We start from the raw sequence: 26,635 nt of genomic DNA, 5'->3' as shown, positions 1-26,635 counted from the left end.
CGAGTTTCCACCTTAAACCTGAAAATATTTAATAACCAATTCTAAACAGAGCCAAAACCAGGTTCCTGCTTCATGTCTCATACAGGCAGCTAGACGCCGCAAAACGCGGGTTTGAACTACTGGCGGGTTCCTGACCAGCAGTATGGCGGAAATAAGGCATCTGCCAGCAGCACATTACGCTGTGTGGTAGATGTAGTCTTTACTAGTATATATTAAAAAAAAAAAAAAGAGGTTTCTGGGCTACACGCTACTTTGATAAGAGCGTAGACCCACTATTTCTGAGAGTTACGGCTCCCAGAGCTGGCGAAAAACGGACCACCACCATGTTGGGAAGCTAAAGTGGGCGGAGCCAACAGCCACAGCGCTATTTCAGTCTTAGAATGCTGCAGTTCAAAGCAATAGGTTCACAATAAGACTGATTCAGATGAAATAGTTTATAATGTGTGTAAAATGTACGTAGGCTTAAAAGAGAAAAAAAAGAAATATATACAGTTATATAAACAAATAGATAGTTTTTAAAAATAAAGTCTTTAAACAAACATTAAAGGTAATAAGCCATGTAAAGATGGCTATCACACAGATAATCTGGATTATGTTGTCTTTTGATATTCGTAACTGAAGAAAAACATTTGATTGTAAAAGCTGTTGAGTTATGCCAAAATGTAAATTTTAAAGGTACATTGACTTCAAAATTTGGATATAAGGATATGCTGCTTTGGAAAAGAGTCTCTGTTTTTGTTTCCACAGAAAGCAAGAGGCTATGGATTTGTTCCAGATTAAGATACATCAGGTTTGACCAGCCAAGACGCCCTGAAAGGTCTCCAATGACACCATGGCCCAGATGATCCAACATCCAAAATGGTTTCAGGCAACTGGCTCAGACGATACACCCTCATGGACTACTCCATAATCCTAAAATTTTCTTTGTGTCCCCCTAATATACAGCGCCCCCCTCCAGCAGGAAGTAGTAAGAGAAGCTACGCCCAAATTCCCAAATATACCAAGCTGGCTTTAGAGATGGAATTGGCTCACTCCCCCTCTAAACCCAGACATATTGCTTAAAAAAAAAAAAAAAAAAAAAAAGGTTAAAAGATTCTTGTGTCCCAAATCAGAAGAGCCCTCTGATGTGGGACAGAAAAAAACCAATATTTTTATTTAAAGCAGGTTGATTATAAATACAATCTCTTTCTAAAAAAAAAGGGGGGATAGTTTAGATATGATAGGATGAAAGGGTAGATTAAGGAACCTACTTTTAAAGAGTAACAACTTGTTTAAAATGTTTTACATTGCTATAGATTTTAGTTTATTGATACAAATTTAAACTTAATTTTGTTATACTGTATATATATTTCTATTCTTGTTTGAGGTATTATGTTTATGTAGCTCATTTAAAATTGTAATGGATAATTAAAAATAGATTAATAATTAGTCATCTATGATAATCATATTTGAGTCATGTTAGTTAAGTCTTCTAGGTATACATAGATATATTTCAAATAGGTAGTCTTCAAACACTTCAAAGACCTACAGAATATGGCATTTAAAATGTTTTAAAAATTTAGACTTTCTGGACAATGAGACATGTCTGCTCCTGACAGCACCAATTTACTTCAGAGAAGAGTATGGGCATCAAAGACATTCCATATGGAGTTTATCTTCACCTTGACAAAAATAGCCATTTGGACAAGAAACTGTTCTTGCCTGGACTTCTTGATCAACTTGACATACAGGACCCATAGAAAGGTAACCACTGAACTTTGCTTGACAAAATGGTCCTTCAGGTTCCTGATTTACAGAGAAAACTGCAAGACATTCTACAGGACACAAAAAAAAGTGAATGAGAGACTCTAGGCCTGCGGGCTGAAGACTGATGCCCCAACTTTACAAGAGAACTTTGAATGACTGTCCAGGCTGTCAGCTGTCTCTGTCTACCCTACAAGACTCCTGAAAGTTGCTTGCATCCTTCTCCCATTTCTCAGGTAGTATTATATCCTTCTGAGGTCTTTGATGTGGCTAAAGACTAGATACTTACAATTTTCCTTAGTTATGATAAAAGATAAGTTAGATATAAAACCTTAAACTCACAAATATAAGATAGATATCTTCTTTTATATTATAACTATAATTCTTACTTGATAATTATTTTGGTATATGTAACATTACTATGTTGAAGTTAAAACCTTCCTTTTTGAAAAAGAAAAAAAGGGGAAGTGCTGTGGATATTGCTTTATATAAATAAAGCACTGATTGGCCAGTGACCAGGCAGGAAGATAGGTGGGACAAGGGAGAGAGGAGAATTGAGGAAGGAGGAAGGAAAGGGAGACCGGCTGGAGCCACCGCCAAGACAAGGAAGATGTAAAGTACCGGTAAGCCACGAGCCACGTGGCAAAGTAAAGATTAATAGAAATGGGCTGAATATAAGAGTGAGAGCTAGACAATGATAGGCCTGAGCTAATGGCCAAGCAGTTTAAATAATGTAAGAGTCTGTGTGTTTATTTTATAAGTGGGCTCTGGGACTGGCGGGACTTGGTGGTGGGAGCTGGAGAAAAATTCTCCAGCTACAAACTGCCTCCTTCAGCTTAGCCTATACAATGTGTGGGTCACTCTCTGGATTAATGATTGCCGTGGAGATGCCTGGACCACTGTGGGCAGTGCCAGCCCTGGGCAGGAGGTTCAGTGAGCGGCATTCCTCCCTGGCCTCCGCTTCAGTTCCCACCTCTAGTTTCCTGCCTTGAGTTCCCACCCTGACTCCCTCAGCGATGGACGGTCGGCTGTAAGATGAAATAAACCCTCTCCTCAAGTTGCTTTTGGTCATGGTCTCCATCATGGCAACAGCAAGCTCTCTCTGTGTAAAAGTCTCTCTGTGTACTCAAGTGGAACTCAAACTTTCTATGAAAATTTTATACTTCTGTGACTGGGGAGATGGCTCAGTGGTTAAGAGCATTGACTGCTCTTCCAGAGGACCCGGGTTCAATTCCCACCCCCACATGGTAACTCAACTGTCTGTGGTTCCAGTTCCAGGGGATCTGATACCCTCATACAAACATTCATTCATGCAGGCAAAACATCAATACACATAAAATAAAAATATTTTTTAAAAAATGTATACTTCTGGGGCTGGAGAGATGGCTCACTGGTTAAGAGCATTGGCTGTTCCTCCAGAGGACCTGGGTTCAATTCCCAGCACCCACATGGCAGTTCACAACTGTCTGTAACTCCACATAAACATACATGCAGGCAAAATACCAATCAACACACATAAAATAAAAATAAATAAATTATTTTTAAAAAATGTATACTTCTAGCTACAGAGACTAATAAGAAATCAGTCATGTACTAACAATGTAGTAGACAATAAGCTACACTATATGACAGGTATAAAGCTCACTCACCTGAGTAACAGTGACAATGGCTAGCATCCTGTCTCAGAACAAAGCCCATGAGGCAGCACGTGATCATACTCAAATACCTAACCATGCTAATTCCTCACATAAATATGTAAGATTCCCTGCATAATATGACTCAAAATTAAAACTAATGGGTGATCTCAGCACTTGGGAGGCTGAAGCAAAGCGCTTAGAATTCCAGGCCAGCCTGGGATACATAGTAAGACCTTCTCAAAATAAAAAAAATAAAAATAAAACAACTAAATATTCAAAATATTTCATTAAAAGTTCAAATGAATTTTGATAAAATTATCTAACGGAATAAAAATAATAGGAATCTATTAGAGTATAGTTTCAAAGATCAATTAGAAATGTTAGGAAATACTTAGATTTTTAAAATATAAAACAAATTAGGAAGTACTATTATCTACAGTACCTAATATCAGGCCTGAAGACCTGAGTTCAATCCCTAAGTCCCACCTAGTGGAAAGAGAAGACCAACTCTCAAAAGTTACCCCTTGATCTCCACATGCACACCATGGTACATGCACCCCTCCCCCAGCAAAATACATTTAACTAAAAAAAACTTCTAAAAAGAAAATTAATGTCTGTTGTAGAAAATTTGACAAATATGGAAACTTTAAACCAAACAATCAGCTGCTATCCTAGCCCAGCAGATGATAGGCATCATGTAACTGCAGCCTCTACCTTAAACAGACTGGTTTCAGTTTCTGTCCTATACACCAACCGGGTCACACTTCAGGCAGACCTGAACTCTCTCAGTCACTTCCACAATACTTCATGCCCTTTCTCATGTCACTGTTCTTAACGATTACATGCTATTTCTTCACGTCACTACAATGCAGATTAATTAAACTGCTCCTTGATCAGTTATATTACAAAGGAACATGAAGATGGACAGAAGTACTCAGAACTCTTCACTAAACAAAACTTGATAATATCATTACCTATCTTTCAAACCAATGGAAGGATCTGAGAGGGAATTTATAATTTTACAGATGAATTTAAAAACAAACACAAACATACCAACTATACTGTCAAAGAAAGCTCCACGCAGGTGCCAATCATTCTTATCATTTAGGAAGGTGATCATGTGGGACAGCAAAACATCATTAGCTTTCTGACGTCCGAAGAAGACACACAAACGTGTGATTCCATTTTCCATTAAAGTTTGTTTCACGATATTTTCAGGGTCGCTTAACAAAGTGACAACTTTCTGCTGAACCATTTCATGTAAGGCTTGGAGCTCTAAAAAAACAGAAACAAGGATCAATTTTCTCCCACACATGTAGACCAAACATTTTGTATTTTGTCATTTTAGTTGAGACAGGGTCTCAATTCTCCAATGTGGCCTCCAGAGTGATGAAATTACAGGAAGGGCCCACCCACACCCAGACCTGTCTTCTTTCTTTCTCAGTGGAGTAATGGAACGATGGCAGAAGCGTCCACACAAATCCTGTATTTGCTAAGCTTTCCTACTGTTCAAAGGTCAGCAGGTGGGATGCTGTGAGGACAGATACGACCCCACAAAATGTCTCTTGGTTTATGAGCTCAAGAAGAAATGGAGGAGGAAGCACCAGGAAGGAGAGTTCATTACCTCCCCCAAAGATTACCTCATGCAAGGTCATGAAAGTACCAGACTGGTCCAGCATGTAACTTTCAGAAAACATTTTAAAGTAAGTTGATTTCATATATGTATTTTATGTATATATGTATTTTGTATATATGCATATACATATGTACATATGTATTTTATGTCTATCATAAGTCCTTTATATGGTTTGAGCAGCCTTCCTCTCTGACCATACCTCCTACTCATCCTCATCTGTCTACCTAGGTGTCTGTCTGTCCCTTGCTAAAGTCCCCATCTGAGAGCACTGGTCACAGTCCTTGCCATTTCCTACTGTTCCCTAGCTGCAGAGCACATGCTTAGCCACCTCAGCTGAACGGAAGGGAGAAAAGCAGTCCGACCCTGCCCAGTGCTTCCCAGGAAAAGCTGATGTCTGGTGGGGAAAACTACACGCTCACAGCAAAGGAAACGTCAGCTCCTCCAAAGCTGTGATAGCTAAATTCATTGTCTGAAAATGCTCCCATTTTCTTTATGACACACCACAGCATACGAATGTATAAACTAGATTTCTCTAATCATTCTCAATTTAAACCAGCACAAAGCAGATTTAATTCTACTTCTAAGTCTTCGGCTAAAAACCTGTTAAAAGTTTTTTTAGATACAAAGAAACCTAAACCACTAGACTCAGTGAGTTTATCATCATGTGTTTCTTTATAGTAAAGAGGGAACTTTGATATACAAACCAGAGATATCAATTACTAATGAAAACAGCTCATAACTAAGGATACTCAACACTATTCACGCAAGAAGAAAGGGTTTAGGTTCTTTAGTGATGATGCTTCCATTTTTTAATGAGAATCACATAATTCAGCTGGCTTTATTGCTCACACGACTCTGGCTGAAGCAAGTGTGGCATCTCCAAGCACAAGTGGATCGTGTCCAGTTAACAGCGTGTGAGGACAGAAAGGACAGTGTGCCAGGGGTCCGTCCTCCCAATACTCGCTGCTCCTCCATGTCACAAGAGACTAATGAGCACCAGCTTTTGCAAGTTACCATTAACGACTTGGTGCAAACGATGGGAATTCTGAGAGGAGAAATAACACAACCTGTGTCGTAGTCTCCATTTGGATGCGTGGCTTCGTCTACCTCTTCACTATCCGGGTCGTTCTCCATGTTGAGAGTTTTTAGCTGCACTAGCTCCAGGAAGCGCAGAGCTGTTTCAGCCAATAGGGCGATGTTTTCTGTAAGATACCAGCAGAGCAGTTACAGTCACGACCTCCATCTTCAAGCTGCTCACAACTTTTCCTCCCAAAGTCCTTTAACTTTTTTGACACAGGGTCCTATGCAGCCCAGATGACCTTAAACTGGAGCTCCTCCTGCTTCTGTCTCCAGAGAGTTGATGACTACAGGTCACGTTAGGCCCAGAATCCCCAAGTCCTTATACAGCTAAATATTACTCAAAAAATCTGGAAGAAAAGCAGGATTTTGCAAGTTAGCCCTTAATCAGTCTCTGTAATTGATCTCATAATCTATGATAACCTCTAAACAAAAAACAAAAAATTCTGTATATGCAGAAACTGTCTAAAATAGAGCCTTCGGTTCTAATGAGAGATAAAAAGAAAAAAGTCAATCCTACCACAGAGCTAGTCTTTGAAGGTGTCCTGATAAGTTAGTTATTAGACTAAAATAGAAACATCAGCACCAAAGGAACATCATGTGGGGCCTGGGATCAGACAGACCAGGACTCATCCCTCAAGCCTGCCACTTACCAGCTTATTGTTTCAACAGCCTCAGTTTGTTCAGGTAAGTGAGGAGTCACGACTACCTTAAAAAGTCATCACTAAACTTACTCAGCCATCGTCAGACAGCTGTCCAAGTGATATTCTGACGTTCTCAGGGGACAAGGGTGAGCCTGCTGGCCACACTTCTGTCCTGACCGTCTTTACTCTGACAATCTGAGACTGACTGATACTCTTCACCACTCAGTGTACCCCGTTCTCACGTCTACTATCACACCTACTGTCACTTACATCTGTTCCTCACTATTCTCCTGTTTCTAGTTATCCCTATTCTGCATCCTCCCTCGCCCTCTGCTCTGTGCCTCACCTAAGACTCTAAGTAGGAAAGACTACACTCTCCTTTCTTAGCAATGAATAACACTCACCATACAATGACCACCTGAAACTGAAAGTAAGTGCTGGACATCAAATCCGCAGCCTTACACATGTCCTTACTTTGTAATGTCTACGAAGTCAAAGCCACCCTACAATAGTCTATTCAGTACAGCACTTCTCTCCATCTTAGGTCCCCACCATGGCCAGGTTCAACATTGCTCAAAATAAAACAAAAACTTGGGCTTGGAATATGGCTCAGTCCATGGTGCTTACCATGTAAGCATGATGACCTGTGCTCAGATCCCATCATCCACGTGAAAAGGTGGATGTGGCAGCACAGGCCTCTAATCCCAGTGCTGGGCAGACAAGAGACAGGAGGCTCTAGGGCTTGCTGGCCAGCTGGCTGAGCCAAATTGGTGAGTTCCAGGTTAACTGTGAGACACTGTCTCAAAAATTAAGGTAGAGGGGTTGGGGATTTAGCTCAGTGGTAGAGCATTTGCCTAGCAAGCACGAGGCCCTGGGTTCGATCCTCAGCTCTTAAAAAAAAAAGAAAAAAGAAAAAGAAAAATTAAGGTAGAGATAAAAAGACATCCAACGTCCACACCTACCCTTATATGTACATAGATGCATACCCCCAAACAGAGAGAGAGAGAGACAGAGACAGAGAGAGAGAGAGAGAGAGACAGAGAGAGACAGAGAGAGACAGAGAGAGAAAGAAACAGAGAAACACTACATAAGCATGATGCTATCCCACAATACCCTAACAGGAGAAACTAAGGCGAAGGTGTAGCTCAGCAGAATACTTGTGTATCAGGTAGCACAAAGGCCTTGGGTTTGATCCCCAACACCAAACAAACAAGAAATGGATGGGAGATTTCTAAGTCAAACCTGACAATAAGCCAAACTCTAAATAAACATATCTACTTCCTGAGTACCTGTGCACTGTTCTCAGTAGAACAGTGGGAAGCTCTAGGCCTCTTCTGCAGAAACTCATGTCCCTCGCAGAAAGTGCCATCACACTTACATACTTTAAACACATCTTCCCACTTACTTCAAATCGTCTCTACACTCCGTTTCCAACTCCTTACAGCACCTAATGCAATGCTATGTAAATAGCTGTACTGTATTATTTAGGGAATAACCAAAAAAGCCCATACATTTTTAATAAAGACTTCTCTCAAACACTTTCAATCTTCAGCATGCTGAGTCCATAGATACATAACTCACAGACATGGGAGGCTGGGCATGCACCTTTATTATGAAAGACTCTTTCCTGGGCTTTTTCAAGTTTGGGTAGTTTAATTCTCCATGTAAGTCACACTTTTAAGTTCACTTTATATAAAATATAAGTCTATGCCAGCATCTTTTGAGATGAAAAAGAATACTGCAAAGAAAAACAAGGTGGAGTTTAAACGTCTATACTTACTGCTGTGTATAATTTAACTATATTTAACCACCAAGTTCAAAAAACGTTCCTGCTTCTACTCAGGTGGATTTCTTTCTCACTGAAAGGTGCTGTCTCTGACTCTGAGTTATGACGGACTCTCAGAGAAACCAAAGAAAAGCACTACTGTCTGAAGGCCAAGTTCTAGCCCTAAAGCTCCAGGAACTAGACATTAGACCAGAAACAGGTGGATCACAGCCCTGTCACTCAGTCTTCTTAACCTTTAAAAAGAAGGTAATACACCTTACATAAAGCTGCTGCAAGAGTTAACGCAAAATCTCATAACCAACTCTTGCAGTAACCTTGAGCAATCAATGTCTTGACATCAAGCAGGGTTTTGAATACACAGCAGCTACTGCTTTCATGCTAGGCCTGGGAGAAACTGGATGTTAATATGTTAACATGGTACCTGCACGTCAGAACTTTACCTATATGACAACCGAAAACAGGTAAGACACGCTAAGCCAAAAATAGGGTCATAAAATGAAGATAAGAATGATATACATTGGGTTTTTTTTAAAAAACAAAACAACAACAACAACAAACCTTTGTTTCTTGTATGTTAGTTGATTTACCTGATTCCCAAATGAATTAGAAACAGGCTGTCACAAAATAATAAAATCCGATGTTCAGATGTGTCTTAAAGAGCTCCTGAACTTGTAGGGCTCACATTATGCCTCCACAATATACAAACAAGAACACAAACAGGAAAGATCAGGAACAATAATGCATGCATTGAAACCACCCAACAACCGCCAAACCTCTGGGGTTGGGCCTAGATAGAAAATGAGTGCCCAAAGACCAGTTTTCATGTATTCTATTAACAATGACAGGCAAAAAATAAACAAACTAATAAGCACACAGCTTTCAAAATCATGGCAATATCATCGCCACATGTGTGCTACACATTATGCACAAAGATTTCAAAACAGAAGGTCCATTTTCCATTAGATCATAGATATAAATTATGGATTATGTAAATGTCTCAGTGATATTTCCCATGGTGAAGTAAGCATTCAGAATTAGTTCGAAGAGCTAAAAACGTGAATCTTTACTGTTAGGCTTTGTGAGGGAGCACTCTAAGCAGAGCAAGTAGGTGTGCATGGCATACCCATCTCATCAAGATGTCACGCATTCTGAGCGCTAAAGTAAGGGGAATGGGGACTTAACTCAGAACCTTCCTTCAACATCACGTTCTTTCTCAACAGCAACAGAATGTTCTGCCCTGAAATAAGAGTGTGTGATCAGGGAAACTTTGAAAAGGCTGCAACTCTAAATCAGAAGCAGGTACTTGCAAACATGAGCCTTCCTCCAGCTAAATGTACTATTCCAGGTCAAACTGTGAGAGTCCACACGGTACACTTCTTCATTTGATAATTCTAATCATTTTAAATGCAAAATTATACCCAAGGAACAGATTAGCTATAAATATTAGTATGTACATGGATATACATATTCATAATTTAAGAGCAAAATTCACACAAGGAATTCCCAAAGAGATCAAAAAATCAAGAGGTATGACAGTCAGTACTTGAAAAACATGTGCAAGGCTGTAATTAGGACAATGAACTCTTACCAGCATAGGCCAGTCTGACGATAGTAGCATCATCTTGGGCCAGGTGAGCTATGCCTGGGAGAATGTACTCTGGATAGATATTGACATCATTACGAGGAACCTCTTTGACAAGGGCAAGAACTTTGGTGAGCGTCCTCAGGGCTTCTGCCCTCACTCTGGGAACAGAGTCATTGCTGAAATGCAACAAGTACGGAGTAATGCGGTCCAGAAGGATCTCTACGCTCAGCTTCGGGGCCAAATGGAGAATGAGCTCCAAGGCAGCCAGTTTGGAGTCACAGGACTTCAGCGTCTGCAGGCAGGATGTTATGACAGACACCAGGACAACCAGCCCACTTTCCTTGGGTTCCCCTTCTGCTTTTTCTGGCAAATCGTGTCCACAAAGATTGTGAATAATATTGCCCAAATCCTTCCGTATAACCAAAATCCGCTCATCTGCAGAGAGGAAAGTTTCCTTGGCAAACTGAGCCATGTAAGGCTGAAGGAAAGTGTAAAATATCTCAGGGAAAGCATTGCCACGCTGCTGCTTCAAGTAATCCTCAGCCTCCAAACGCTTTTCTGGCTCACGATGGATCATCTGAGTTACCTATGTGAAAGACAAAGAGAAAAGGGTGCATTTTAGAGCACGAAATGAAAGCCAGATGGAGTGGCACACACCTGTCAGCCCAGCACTCCGGAGGCTTGGGCTATAAGATGAGTTCAAGACCAGCCTCCTGAACTATGGTAACAAGTACAAGGCCAGCTTGGACTACAGAAGATCCTACACACACACACACACACACACACAAGAAGAGCAATTACGTGTGATTTAAAGAATTCCTAAAGTAATTTGAATTATTCTCTTTGTTCAACCATTTTTTTTTTTCCTAAACAGTATATGAACATGCAGCTCTGGCTGGCCTGGAACTCACTATGGAGACCAGGTTGGTCAGGCCCACACAGAGATCCACTATCTCTGCCTCTCCTGAGTCCTGGGATCAAAGGCATGTACCACCATTTCCAGCTATCCTTTCTCTTTAGAACCACAAACTGTGTCTCTCATCATCCCAGAAGGCAACAGGACGTTACATACTAAGGTGCACAGACAGTCTGGTATATAAGAGGTCACACCCTGTTTGATATTTGTGATTAGAAAAGCAACAAACCTTCAGAGAAAAACAAACAGGCGCAGTTGTACACACAAAACAACATGAATCTGCAAGAAATTATAGGACACCTGAGTCATTTCAGAGCCCTAATTAAGAGTTCTGCTTTAAACTGTACTACCACAAATCCCAAAGATTAGCACGTGGCTTAAGTGTAGTTTGGTCCAGAGGAGAATCAAAGGGCTGGTATGTAGCTCAAGGAGAGAGCACTGGCATCACTGTGTGAGGTCCTGTGTTAGTCCCAGCACTTCAAAGATATACAACACTAGGGTGGGGAGATGGCTCAGCACCTAAGAGCACTTGCTCAACTCCCAGCACCCACATCAAGCGGCTCACAACCATTTATAACTTCAGATCCAGGGGATTTAATAACTCTGAACTCTGCACTCATATGTGCAGGCACACACACACACTCTGAAATAGAAATAAAATACTTAAAAATGTGAGAAAATGTGAACACTAGAAATAATAATATACCTGATATAAGAACATAGATTGATTTAATATATAAAAAAAAACAGTTCGATGTTTCTACTAGTCAAATACATAAAATATCATAAAAATGTTATCTGCAATTTTGGCTTTCTTTTTGGATTCTAACCTAGAAACTAGTACTGAACTTAGGGGGATCAAGTGTACCATGTGGGAAAATGATCTAAGAATTACTTTTACATTTGCATTAACGCCTTGAAGATTAATAAACAAACTGACTTTCCAAAGACACGAAGCTCCTCAGTGAAATGACCTGGCAAGTGGCGGCTACAAGGGGGAGCAGGAGGTGTGCTTCTTACCAGAGCTACGCTGGCGTCCTCTGGAGCATCTTGTTTCCAGTATTTCCCTTTTTACTGCTCTTGAGACAGTCTTCCTCAAGTCCAGGCTGCCTTACCACCACCCCTCTTCACCCTCCTCCAGCAAACACATTCCAGGCCAGTGCTGACCCCCGAGCTACAGCCCAGCACCTCCTGAGCTTTACTGATTTTCAGGTAGGGATCTGCTGAATTCACTAAACTGGCCTTAAACACAGTCTGTACCCTCAGGCAGTTCCCTTTCCATGGCCTCCGAAGTAGCTGGGATTGCAGGCGGATGCCACCAGACTGCATGCTTCCCCACTTAGAATTCTGCAGGGTATTCTGACGTCACCGTAGCCTTTATACAACCAGAGTCACTATCACAGTGGCAGTTACTTTAAAAGACGCCTCAAACAGTGATCCAGACATCTGACCAGATGCCCTTGCACACAATTCCTTGGCCTGTACTACCATAACCAAGTGACTGTAGCTCCCCTTCCAGGGCGGCCCACATCTGCCTCCACGGGAAGAGGCCCGCTACTGTGCTCTGCTCAGGCTGATGCCCACTCAGCACTATGGACATCTGTCTTCTTCATTCCTCACCAGCAAGCTCTATCTCAGAAGGCCCCACCCACCTCCAAATCTGCCCAAAGCAGGCAAGATTATCATGGAACAACAGATAATGGATTCACATTTCTGTCTTTTTTTCTTTTCTTTTTTGAAATGTCAAATGTGCTTTTTGCCTAAGGGGTTAAAACAGTACATTTCTTTCTAATAAGGTGTCAAAGGCATGTTTATCAGTACTAGGTTTTGCTCCAAATTTGTTGTGGAGGAGGGACTAAGTGTGTGGCTCATGGCTGTCATCCCAGCACTCTGGAGGCTACGGCAGGAGGCCTGCCCTGAGTAAGCTAACACAGAGAGTTGCAGGCCACCTAGGACATATTCCCATTAAAACTGTATGGCAAATATTTGTAACATAGTTACCAATTCTCTGATACTGTGATCTTCAATTTTATTTAGCACTTGCTCAGGGAAAAAATGTCCATTTCTATATGCCAATAGTTGAGAGAGGTCAAACAATGGTACACCTTCCGTGAAAAGCTCCGCTATCACACAACCTGGAAAATCAGACAGAATTCCATTAGAATGAGATGAAGAGATCATTTAATACAGATCAGAATTCAGAAAAATCAGAACACTCAAAATGCAAAGACAACTGAATTTAAAAGTATAATGCACTATACAGGCCACGTCTAATGGTTTGAGCATCAGGATATAAGCATAATGACAATCGTTCACTTTTTCTCCTTAAAAAAACATATACGCAAATAGGGAGTTTAAAAGCCACAAGAAACCCTTTAGTACAAGAGTACAGCATTAAGCTCAGAAGTGCTAAGCAGTGTCTAGGGGTCTGTCCATCACTAAACAAGCAGCAGGTGCTGCCTAGCAGAGGCACGACTAACACAAGGCAGAAAAACCCTGCCTTCACCAAGCTCCCCTCCTAGAAAGGAAGACAGAACATAACCCCTGAACAAATTTCATCTGTAGTGCTAAATATTGCAAACATATACCAAGTGTTTAAAAATGCGGGAGTAAACTAGAAGGGGAAATAATTCAACCATTTTGCACTAACACTCTTCAATCAATAATTTTTTTAAGTACCTAACATTCTCAAAAGCACAAAGCAATTTTCTTTTTATGTACACAGCAGTTTTATTGAGTCATTCTATGACATGCATTTACCAAGTCTTATAGACCCTTAACAAACTACCTTACAGCCTTGTACCTGCTGGGCCCTAAGTGCTAGTGGATCGCAGACCTCCACCTCCTTCAGATCACTGTCAGCCAGCAGTAAGTCCTTTCCTAATTATCTGTTTAAGATGTCAGGGGCCACTGGGTCCCAGCACTTGGAAGGCAGAAGCAGATGGATCTCTGTGAGTTCAAGGCCAGCCTGATCTACAAAGTGAGTTCTAAGTCAGTCAGGGCTACAGAGAGACCCTGTCTCAGAAAAAAATAAATAAAACAAAAAGAGACTGTAAGAGCCACTACAGCTCCTCCATATTCCATACTCTTTTTTTCTTTCACTATTATTGTTCTAGTGAGTGAAAATACTAGCATTTCTAGTACTTCACTAGCATTTTTCCCCACAGTACCCACTGGTAGACCATTTTAAGTTGCCTGTTTATTATCTCTGTGCCCATTAGAATGCAAACTCCACAGGATGTTTTTCCTAATTTTTGTCCACTGAAAAACCCGTCAACTAACATAATTCTGATACATAATAAACATTCAGTAAATTTGTTAATTCCTATTTATACATATTATTCCTATATAATATGTCTATTTTGGAATAAAGGATTTCCAGCAACAGCTATTTTTAAGAAAAAAAAATACATATCAAGTGCCAAGGCCAGTAAGATGGCTCAGTGTATAAAGGCACTTGCCACCAAGTCTGCTGACCTGAGTTCAATCTCTAAGTCCCACATGGTGAAAAGAGGGAACCCATTCCCACAAGCTGTCTGACCTCCAAACACAAACCAAGGTATGTGAGTATTTGCACACTACACTCCCTTGCAGGTTCTCTTGCACTGTGTTTCCATAAAAATAAATAAATGTAATTTAAGAATATTTAATTTATCATATGTAAGCAGGAAATAGGAGATCTGAACAACACTGTAAACCAAGTAGCTCTAACAAACATCAATACGCCATCCTACCCATGACAGCAGAATGCAAATTCTCAGGAGCCTACAGAATATACACTCTCTAGACCACCTCAGCTAACCCCCAAAATGACCCTCACCGCTATGGTTTAGACAAAGTGCCAGTGTACTCCAAGGCTTCCTGTGTTGAAATCAAAGCCCCACTGTGAGGGATTATGGAGAAACCTTACTCTGGCAATGGTGTCAGAGCTGAGGCCTCTGGGAAGTAATCAGAATTAAATCTCTTTGACTGAATCCAGGAAGCTTCACAAGAAGAGAAACCAACACACAGAGACATGTGTACATACTCTAACCCCATGAAACCAAAAGCCAATTTAACACTGTCTTTTTTTAATTGACTTGGGCGGGGTGTTTTATCTCAGCAATAGAAGAGTAGACAAGACAACTCCTAAATAATTAATGGATCAAGGGAATTTAGGAGAGGTGAGTGGTGGTGCATTCCTGCAATTACAGCTAAATGGAAGGCCACATCTGTAATCCAGCTACATAGAAGGCCACACCTGTAATCCCAGCTACATGGAAGGCCACACCTGTAATCCCAGCTACATGAAGGGCCACATCTGTAACCCAGCTACATGGAAGGCCACATCTGTAATCCCAGCTACATGGAAGGCCACATCTGTAATCCCAGCTACATGGAAGGCCACACCTATAACCCAGCTACATGGAAGGCCACATCTGTAATCCCAGCTACATGGAAGGCCACACCTGTAACCCAGCTACATGGAAGGCCACACCTGTAACCCAGCTACATGGAGGGTCCAATGGGGGAAGAAAGTTAAAGACCAGCTGAACAACTTAGCCAGCTCCTGTGTGAAAAGTGCTGCAGATGTAGCTCAGAGATGCTGTGCTTGACTACGTGATGTGGGAGCCTGTGTCCGTTCCCAGTGTTGGGAGGAAAATCAAAAGGAAATTACAAAGTTCTCTGGGATACAAACAAACAAAACTTTACAGAGACCCTTCCTAACTCAGGCCTGGCAGGATGGCTCCAGCAAACAAGGGAGGGCCACTCTGCCATCACCCAGAGTCTACTGTCAACTCCTAAGTGCATCTGAGGAGTGGGCTTCGAGAAGCGTGCCCCCAGGCACTCGGAGAAACCCAGAGCTGTGTCGTGAAGGACCCGGGAACTCCAGATGTGCGCACCGACAGCAGCAAAGCTGTCGGGTCAAAGGAATAAATAAGCAATGTTCCCTATCACAGTTATGAACATTAGTCCAGAAACCATAATGAGGAGTCACCAAACAAGCTCTACACCATGGTAATCTGTGACCCTGTCACCTGGTTCAAAATCTGCAATCAATTAAGATGTGGTCTGATAAGTGTCAAAGAGTTACAAAACTTTAAAAAAACAAAACTAGCCGGGCGGTGGTGGCGCAGTCTTTAATCCCAGCGCTCGGAAGGCTGAGGCAGGTGGATCTCTGAGTTCCAGGCCAGTCTGGTCTACAGAGCGAGTTCCAGGAGAGCCAGGGGCAACACACAGAAATTCTGTCTCGAAGAAAAATAAAAAAACACTCATACAGGCCTAGGGAATGGCTCAGTCAGAAAATCACTTGCTTTGCAAGTATCAGGCCCTGAATTAAAATCCTAGAACCCACATAAAAAAACCTGGGTAGGGTGGTACATGCCTCTAATTCCAGAGCTGAAGACACAGACACAGAAAAGATCTCTGGGGTCCACTGACCAGTGAAGCCTACATGGTAAGCTCCCTGCCCAGAGAGAGATCCTGCCTCAAAAAATAATTAAGAGTTGGCAGGGAACTTACCACAGTGTGGAGGTCAGAGACAACCCTGGGTGTGCTTCCTCAGGCACTGTCCACTCTGTGTGTGTGTGTGTGTGTGTGTGTGTGTGTGTGCTTGCGTACATACATATATACATATACACACACACCTGCACACACATGAATATACACAGACAAAAAAAAAACCCCAAACACCTCTGAGGGACTCAACTAGTCCTTTGAGTAAATGCACAGCTACAAACACCAATATCACACAGATGCCTGGTAGGAGCATCACACACTGCTTGAAACAAACTACCCAAACTAACTCCCAGTCACTCCGGAGGCCTCAGCTTGAATCCCACCACTCTAACTGAGACTTCTCTGACACTGCCTCCCTCCCTGTCACACCCACTCATTTAACTGCGAGTTTCTGTAAAGGTATCTTATGCGCATTACCACCATAGCAAACCCAGGGTGAGATGTACTTTTTCTCCATCTTAAAACAGTCATGGAGCATCCTTTCATGTCACCAGCATGGGAAAGCATGTTTTGAATGTTTACATGAATGAAAAGCACTTTGCATTTTCTGGTCACTTAAGCAGGGCCAATGAGGAAATCGTGTATCTATATGAAAACAGTACACGAAGGCATACTCAGGAATGTTTGAAAATCTGGCAACTTACAAAAAGCTACGTTTCTACGCTGGACAGTTAAAATATGCAAACGAGCTAACTCAAATACCTGCTGAGAAGATGTCCATGGCTCTCTTCAACTCTCCCCGAGTTCTCTGATTGCTATTTAGGTCTACCAGTGGAGTGGAGGGATCTCTCATATACTCCAGCTCGGTGGCAAACATACCACCATCCACGAAACGTTCAGGAGCTATATAGCAAGTCCTCCTGCGTGACGTGTCAAAGAAATAGTTGAAATCTGCTGGATTGTCCTCCGGAAGATAAGTTGGCTTAAAACTGGCAAAATCAGTTAGAAGCACCCAGTTCCAACTGGTGACCATCACGTTCTCGGTCTTGATGTCCCCATGTCGGACTCCAGATTTGTGCGCTTGGTCCACAGCTGTCAGGATCTGGAAGGCGATCCAGCGCTTCTCGATGTTGTTTAAAAACGGACGGGTACTGATTCGATCGTAGAGGTTGTCTCTCACATACTGCCTAAACAGCATGGCTGCTTTCTCGGATGCTTTCTCTGCTGCTTTCTGGAAAGGTAGGCAGTTCTGTGCAGAATGAAGCCTGATTTTCAGTTCCTCCAGCTCTTGTTTATAACTAGTCAAAGGCAACGTGGGGTCTTGAATTGCAAAGACCTTCACAACCACCAGGCCTTCCCGGTGCTTTGCTCGAGCAACTTTAAAAAACCGAGTACTTCCCAGGCTCTTATCATATTCAAAGTCATGGATATCTGAGAAATAACTCTCGACAGAGAGAATCTGGGAAGGAGCAATGCCAGCAAGTTGATTTCCCATAATGACCAGCACCTCTGAGTCAGCAAGTTAAGATGCAATGCCTATTTGAAAGGGTAGGAAAAGGGGGAGACAATGAATATTAAAAAGGGAAAAAACAAAGAAGCAATGAGTTTGCCATTATTTGGCCTTTTCCTAAAAGACAGGTGCACTGTTTTCTACTGAGGGTATATGGAAGAGCATCCCAGAGCAGTCTCAAATTCAGTAAACTATATAAATAGATTTTACTATTTTTATCTAAAAAGGTGGTGCTATTTCGTGCCATCTTTTCCAGGAGCTGAACTATGTTTTGTTCTGGGTTTTTGTTGGTTTGGTTTGGTTTTTCTGAGCCAGGGTTTCACTGTGTAGCCCTGGCAGACCAGGTTGTTCTCAAACTCACGAGGTCCGGTGGCCTCTGCCTCCCAAGTGCTGGGATTAAAGGCGTGTGCCAACCACCGCCCGCCTTGAACTATGTTTAAACAGATGCCTTCAAAGTTTTTATTTTTTGTTCTGTGATAAGGTCTTACATAGCCGGGGCTAGGTATGAAACCCCCTACAGAGCCGAGAGTGACCTCCTGCCTCCACCTCCCAAGTGCTGGTATCCCACCATGCCCAGTGTGATCCCTTCAACGTCAAGCTAACGATGTTAAAACGGATTCACTGATACTCAGATTTTAAAGTATGACTGCACCTTTACTGTGTTCAGTACGGTGTCTGGTGCTATGAAAGTCCCAAAAGTACTGTATGACTCAGTCTTCGTCTAAGAAAACTATAGCTTACTTGTAGGTAAGAAATACATTAAACGCCTAAATACAAACACCTGATACAAACGGGCCATTTAATCCCTGAGAGGGTCAGACTACAACCTACGAAATTAGCATCACCTGAGCCCCTCCAGCCTCATCGCGGTGTGACCTCCCACCACCTAAACCAAGGCAAACTCCTCTGATCTGATGAAGAAACCCCGCCAGAGACATTCAAGAAAAGTAAGCCAAAATGCAAACCGCCCCAAGTTACCTAATCCCGTATTTTGCAGGAACTGTCTCCCTACCCCAGACTTAGCACTCAGGGAAACATTTACCCCAGGCCTCTGGCAACTCAAAAGTCGCTGACAGATCCCAGGGAGGTCTTGGTAGAGCTCTGAGGGGCTTGGGCGTGAGGTAGTCGGCGAGGAGAATGTTTTCTGTGAGGGGCCTTCCTTCAAACGCAGGACTTAGGTAGCTGGGGGAGGAGCGCGGAAATGTCCAAGATCTAGAGCTGGGGGTGAGCAACTGGGACAGCGAACACACTCGGGACTCCGGACACCCAGCAGCGTCACCGCCGGCTCCTCCCCTGCCGCCCTGGGCCCGCGCGTGTTCGAGTCCCCGGATCCCCGGGCCTTTGCACCAGCCCTGGACGGGAACGGTGCCAGTACCAGTCCAGGAAGACTACTTCACCTGAGGCGAACGCTGAACTCCCGGGAAAGCCGCCGGGTTGACCTCACTTCCTGTTGGGAACGGAAGTGACGGAGTGAGGCTTGCTGGAGCGTACAGTAGGAAACTGGTTGCTAGGAAACGAGGGAAGGGGCGTGGCCTCGCTGCCCCAGGCAGAAGTGCTTTTCTCTGTAAAACTCTGGGGCTGCTGGCTCTAAGAAAACTTACCCGCGTACTTAGGAAAATTAATACCCCAATCAAGTTGGATTTCGACTCTATTGAGATGAAATTTATGTGTAATAAAGTTCATCGGTTTAAAAAGTGTACAATTGGTGACGCGCCCCTTTAACTCAGGAGACAGAGGCAGGTAGATCTCTGTTTGCTTGAGGCCAGCCAGGGCTACAAAGAGAGATCCCTTCTCCAAAATATATATATTTATTTTCTTGGTATGGCCCAGCCAGTGCAGTCTGACCCCACAGCAGTAGTAACCGCTTGCAACGAACCTACACAACACTGGGCATTTTGATTGGAATTGGGAAGAAATCTGTGCTCTACCTCTGCATGCTGAAGTATTGGCTTCTAAGGTATTCTACGAGAGAAATACTCATTTTCTTCAATTGAGTACCCACTGAATACCCACCAGGCTCCATAGGTAGTTGAAAACTCATTGCCACATAGATGATCCTGCCTAAACTCAGTGGGTCTTGAGAAAAGAAAAGAAAAAAAAAGTTTGAAAGTGCATAAGGAGGTTGGTTAATAGGAGTGAGGGATTACATTAATCAGAATGCACTTCATACTTTATACATGTGTGAGATTGTCAAAGAAAAAAATTCAAGTTAAAAACATTTTTTCAAAGAGTCAAGATTCACTGTTTTAATTTTTTCAGTCATTTTTAAAAGCAAAGTCTCATTCTGTATTCCTGGCTGGCCTGAAACTGGCATCCTCCTGCCTCAACCTCCTGAGTGCTGTAATTACAGCTGTGCATCACGGTAAGTAGGGATAGATTTTAGCTGGGGCTGTGTTCTAATTTCCTTTCTATTGCTGTTGTGGTGGTTTGAATGAAAATGGCCCTCAAAGGGTCATATATTTGAATGTCTACTCCCTAGATGATGGACTATTTAGGGAAGGATTAGGAGGTGTGACCTTGTTGGAGGAGGTGTGTCACTGGGAGTAGGCTTTGAGGTTTATACTGCCTATCCCAGGCCGTGTTTCTCTCTTCCTGCTTCCTGTGGACCAGGATGTAGCTCTCAGCTCTTTCTCCATCTCGATGCCTGCCTGTGTGCTGCCATGCTCCCTGCCATGATGATAATGGTCTAACCCTCTGAGACTGTAAGCAAGCCCCCAGTTAAATGCTTTCTTTTTTAAGAGTTGCCTCCTTAGAACCAAGGCGGTGGTGGGGGGGGGGGGGAGCAATGGTTTTTAATATATTTTATAGAGCTATAATTGCTATGATCTGTTTCAGAACTTTTTTATTACACCAAAAATGAAAGCCTGAAGCTGTGGGCAATCACTCCTCACTTCTCCTTCCCTCCTAGCATGAGACAATCATACTTTATGTGTCTATAAGATTTTGCTTATTCCGGACATTTCACATGTGGAGAATAAAACATGCAGTCTGACTTCTTTCAATTTGCCAAACACTGACTGTCGCCATGGCTATGGTATGTCAGCCCTCCATTTCTTGTTCTTGCCATGCATCCCCTTGTGTGGCTATGGCACATTTTGTCATCCTGTTTGCCAGCTGGTGGATATTTGTTCCACTTCTTGGTTATTGTGAATAATGCTTCTAGGAGCATTTGTGTGTTAGACTGTATATCATGATGTGTTTTAAATGAAAATGCCAAGGACAGGAAATGTAAACTCATATCAGAACCCTGAGTTTAACATTTTGAGAAACTGCCAAATTGTTTTCCAAAGTGCACACAGTGTTTACATTCCCACCAGCACAGTGTGAGGCTTCTGATTCCTCTGTGTCCTTTCTGACAGTGATATTATTTATCTTTTATTACTATAGCATCCTAGTATGTGCCAAGTGACATCTCCTTGTGGTTTGATTTGCATTTCCCCAAAGACTAATGGTGTTGAGCATCTTTTCATGTACCTGTTGGTCATTCATTTATCTTCTCTGAAAAAAAAAAGTCTGTTTAAATTTTGTCAAAGTCTTGGGGTATAGCTTGGTGGTTGATTGCCTTGCCTGCTCAGACACTGTAGACAAATTTCTAAACAGTCTTATTAAATAAGAAAAACAGAGCCAAATACAGAGGTATAAACCATAGAGATTAGAGCAATAGCCGCCAACTAACCTTAGCTCACCACCTCGCCGTAGCTTCCCAAGAGAGCCTCTTCCTGTCTAACCTGAGCCTTTATTGCCTTCCTGTTCTGTCTTCTCATTGACTCTGAGCCTAGCCACATCACTTCCTCATCACTGCCTGTCTCTACAGACCTCCAGGTCTCTATGGTTGGTACTGGGGTTAAAGGCATGTGTCACCATGCTTGGCTCTGTCCTTGAACACACAGAGACTCTGCCTGCCATGTGATCGGATTAAGGGTGTGTGCTACCACCGCCTGACTTCTGTTTATGGCTATGACCTCTGATCTCCAGGCAAATTTTATTTATTAACATACAAATAAAATATCACATTTCAGCACAAATAAAATATCACCACAGGGCACTCATTTAAATCCCTTGGAATCTCAGAATAAAGTCATAAATACTCGTATTTAATTGGTTTTTCTCTTAAAATTTTTAAACTTTTTTAGATTTATTTTATGTAGACAAAGGTGTTTTGTCTACATGTGTGTATGTGCACCACATTCATGCCTCATGCCTCATGCCTATGAAGAGCAGAAGGCATCAGATTCCTTGGAACTAGAATTACAAGTTAGATATGATTGTGAGCCACCACATGGATACTGGGACTCAAACCCAGGTCCTCTGCAAGAGCAAGCACGCTAAATCTCTGAACTAGCTGTGCATAATTACACACGCCTTTAATCCCAGCATGTGGGAGGCAGAGACAGGTGGACCTCTGTGAGTTTGAGGCCTTCCTGGTCTACATAACGAGATCCTGTCTCAAAAAACGACTAAGAGCAGACTCATAAGACACTTACGTTTATAGCATTCTGGAAGTGCATCCTCACTTGTAGGCTAAAGTTTACAATCCTCGGCTTGTTGACAGCGGATGGCTTCTAGAAGAGGGAGAGTCTATTTTCTTTAAGGGTGTGTTCTCTGGACTGTTGTTCATGCTCCAATGGATGGCCAGGAGATATTTCAACATTGTATCTATAGTTCTGATTCATACCATGTGTAAATGCTTTAAATGGCTCTCTCCTATGAAAAACCATACTGGCAACACAAATTGGATTCCATGGGTTATGGAGAGAGAGAGGGAAAGGGGAGAGGGGAGAGGGGAGAGGGGAGGAGAGGGAAGGAGAGGAGGAGAGAAGGACCAGGGGAGAAGGGAGGAGAGGGGAGAGGGGAGGAGAGGGAAGGAGAGGGGGAGAGAAGGACGAGGGGAGAAGGGAGGAAAGGGAAGAGGGGAGGAGAGGGGAGAGGGGAGGAGAAGAGAGAGGGGAGGAGAGGGGGGAGAGGGACGAGGGGAGAAGGGAGGAGAGGTGGGAAGAGGGGAGAGGGAGAGAGAGAGGGAGGAAGCTAGGAGCAGGTGTAGAGGTAGAGGTAGCTCTGGGAGAGGGGAAGAGGGGTGTTAAAGTGATTCTCAAAGAATTCTTTTTTTTTAATTCTCAGCTTGGCCTAAAGACTCTGCATGATTTGACCCCACTTTCCCCACCACTGCTGGCATCACCCACTGTCCCTCTCAGTCCCCAACTCTGGCCTTCTCCTTTTTTATAACCAAGCACAAAGCCTCCATATTCATTCTTCACTCATCTTCTAACACTCTTTCTGCTTATCCAAAATCTGCCCATATTTTAAGTCCCAAATCAAATGTAAACACCTCAGGAAGGTCTTTCCGCATTGCCCCCTGTATTAGTCAGGGCTCTCTAGAGGAACAGAACTTATAGAATGAATACACACATACATATAAATATATATGGGGGTTATTAGAATGGCTTAGTGTGGTCCAGCTAGTCCAACAATGGCTGTCTACCAACAGAAGGTCCAAGAGTCCAGTAGTTGTTTGATCCATGAGGCTGGATGTCTCAGCTGGTCTTTAGTATATGCTGGAATCCCAAAGAAGTAGGCTTTAGTGCCAGTGAAGGAATGGACTTGCTAACGAGATTGAGAACAAGCAGGCAAAGAGAGAGGCTTCCTTTTTCCACGTCCTTTATCTAGGCTTCCAGTAGAAGACATGGCTTATCTTAGAGGTGGATCTTCTCACCCCAAAAGTGATTAATCTGGATTAAAGATGTGTCTTTCCACCTCAGAGACCCAGATTAGAAGTAGATCTTCCCACTTCAAATAATCCCTCACAGACGTGTCCATTTGTTTGGGAGGTTTAGTCAATTCCAGGTATAGTCAAGTTCACACCCCTGTTTCATTCTTAGGGGCCATGCACTTTCTCAGCACTTAGCTATCCTTGAAATCACTGGATGTGGGGAAGTAATTATTTGTGTAACATATCATTTCCCTACAGACCTAGATGGTTCTTGTTCAGGGCCTCTTCACCCCTAGAACAGTGTCTGATATTGAAAAAATTGTTGAATTAATAAACATGGCCTTTATAAGGTTTATGACCACTAAGGATAAAAGTATGCATTCCAGGACTAGGGATGTTTGCCATACCTATAGGAATTAATACAAGCACACAAATTACTAGGGGAGATTGTAATATCACATGTATATTTCTGATTTATAGCATGTATATGAATGCTTTGAACATCTTTCTAAACAGTACTATGAAAAAGCAGTACATTTGTCGTGATGTAGATGACTCCTACTTTTCTCCATTTGCACTTGCCTACGATTTCATTTTGTGGAATAACTCATGAAATATTTTTGATGCTTTGTGTGTGTGTGTGTATGTGTGTGTGTGTGTGTGTGTGTGTGTGTGTGTGTGTGTGTGTGTGTGTGCTTGGTTTTGGTTTGCTTTGGTTTTGGTTTGGTTGGTTGAGGTTTTGGGTTTTCATGTGCTTGTTTTGTTTTTAGTTTTTGTTTTCTTTTTTCTTTTTTTTCTTTTTTTTTGAGACAGGGCTCACCATGTAACTCTGGACATTCTGGAACTCACTATATAGACCAGGCTGGCTTCAAACCTGCAGAGATCCACCTGCCTCTGCCTCTGAAGTACACCACCATACCCAATTTTTGTTTTTTGTTTTGTTTTGTTTTTTAGTGTTTTTAATATGCACTGATAGAATTTCCTTTTATTTCCTCTCCTTTCTATTATTTTTCCTTCCTACCTTTCAGTCCTGCTTCCCTGGTTCTGTTTTGTGGTACTGAAGACTGACCCTGGGGTTTTGCCCATGCTTCGTAAGCCAACTATATGTACCACTGAACTATATCCACAGCTTCTCACTGTTTCTAAACAGAAATTGTGGCTTCCCCTGGAAGATTTTCTCAAGCAAATTCATTTAATAGTGTTTAGAATAAATTTTTAAAAATTAAATTTGCTTGTTACATTTTGTTGCTAAAATTCCTTTCCTGAGAGATGCATAAACAATGCCTACCCCTCTTCCTAAGGTCCCGATGAGGTACAATTCCACCAGAGTCCTCCGGAGGAACCAATGAGTTTATTAGACTTGATTAGAAAGTGATAGACGAGGGATTACAGGCAAGAGCATTTGTGGGTGACCTTAAAGCTGCCACACTGGAAGTCTGCACCCTACAGGGGTGCTCTCCCATGGCTGTGTAGATGGAAACCCTCGCCCTCATCATTCCCCACCCTATCCTTTAGCCCCTCCCACAATACTACATGCAATAAAGGTTGGGAGGGGCGGGTGAATACTCAGGTGGGCATCCCATGGCCCACCCTGCCCCTTCCTTCCATGAGGGGAACATTGACAGTCAACAGGTCCAGCTGTGGTGATCTTTTTCTCACAGGCCCAGGAGAAATCCTGAAGATGGTGGCAGTTTGGCCCCAAGAACAGTCCTGTACAACACTTACGAATAAAAATTCATAAGCATGGGAACCAGCAAACATAGGTCCATTCTCTAGCCATTGGCCACACGTATTCCTTGAGGCAACACACCCCAAATGTCCCTTTCTGCAGAAAAGAGATTTTTTTTCTGAGAGTTGCTGTTCACTCAGGACCATATCTCCCATCCTTTGCTTCTAAGTGGGCCCCTTTTGACTGGTTTTTGCTATTGCATGAAGTTCAGGTAGAAACTATGCATTTAACTTTCAGGTCAATGTCATTAAGAAGTGATTGGCCTCCACTTTCTCTTTCCCCTTCAACTGAGATGCGGTGAACTTCAAAGCCCTCTTAATGAGGTGCTACAGGATGACGGGAGCCTGTGTTTGTGGATTTCAGCCTGGAAAAGGACTATCTGTTGAACAGGCAAAATTATGTGAGATTTTTGCATGAGCCAAAGTAAATGATTAAGTCAAGAATCTGAAATCTTGGAGTTTACTTTTTTCAGCAGTTAGCCTTGCCTCCCCAAGGACATTCACTGGATCCATCCCTATCCAGTAGTAGCTCTTCCCGGCTGCTCACCCCACCAAGGCTTGCCCTGTCCTGTGAGGTATCCAGATGGACTCTTCTCTCTTTGAATTCTAAGAAAAAGGAGGTTTAAAAAAAATAATCTCTGTTGTAAACACCACATGCAAACAATCCCACATGTAAAATGCCATGTATCATTGTTACCTGGCAGCCTGTAACATAGTAATTGGTTTCCACAAAGTCATTTGAGTCTTAAATCACTGGTTGAGAAGTTATGGGGTAACAGAATAGTTGCATCTCACACAACCATGGAAATAATTAGAGTTTACTTTTTACATCCCCAAGGATCCATGTCGTTAGGATTGGTGGTAAGCACCTTTACCTGCTGGGCCATCTCTCTGACCCTGAAATGTTAATTTTGAAAGCTAGCATTTGCTTAGGACTTAAAATATGCTAAACATTAATTCACTTGAACTGTATTCCAATTCTATGAAATAAATACTTTTTAAGTTTTACTTATTATTGTGTGTGTGTGCATATGATGGTGAACATAACACACACACACACACACACACACACACACACACACACACACACACACACGGGTGGGTGCATAACATGGCACATACGGAAGTCAGAGGACAACCCTTGGCAGTCAGTTCCTTACACCACAGGACCTGGGATTGAACTCAGGTCACCAGTCTTGCACAACAAGCCCTTCTACCTGCTCAGCC

General features: G+C 42.5%; 1 protein-coding gene across 3 annotated transcripts in view; it reads right to left on the bottom strand.

Moving 5' to 3' along the window:
- Positions 1-19,424, bottom strand: part of Pik3r4 (phosphoinositide-3-kinase regulatory subunit 4) — a 58,493-nt gene extending 39,069 nt beyond the window's left edge. For 2 of the 3 annotated variants that reach the window (XM_052719044.1, XM_052719056.1), the window contains exons 1-6: positions 19,016-19,364; positions 17,226-17,999; positions 13,026-13,159; positions 10,112-10,694; positions 6,084-6,218; positions 4,434-4,655 (exon numbers count right to left, since the gene is read on the bottom strand). In XM_052719044.1, coding sequence (XP_052575004.1) covers positions 4,434-4,655; positions 6,084-6,218; positions 10,112-10,694; positions 13,026-13,159; positions 17,226-17,958 — 1,807 coding nt within the window. In that variant the 5' untranslated portion in view covers positions 17,959-17,999; positions 19,016-19,364. The other variant, XM_052719047.1, reaches the window with a different exon arrangement.
- Positions 19,425-26,635: the final 7,211 nt, after the last annotated feature.

Source organism: Peromyscus californicus, unplaced genomic scaffold, assembly GCF_007827085.1.
Source record: "Peromyscus californicus insignis strain IS unplaced genomic scaffold, ASM782708v3 Scaffold_11__1_contigs__length_118956290, whole genome shotgun sequence".
NCBI lineage: Eukaryota > Metazoa > Chordata > Mammalia > Rodentia > Cricetidae > Peromyscus > Peromyscus californicus.
Note: the sequence above shows the minus strand (reverse complement) of the source record. Positions and strands in the feature narration are given on the sequence as shown.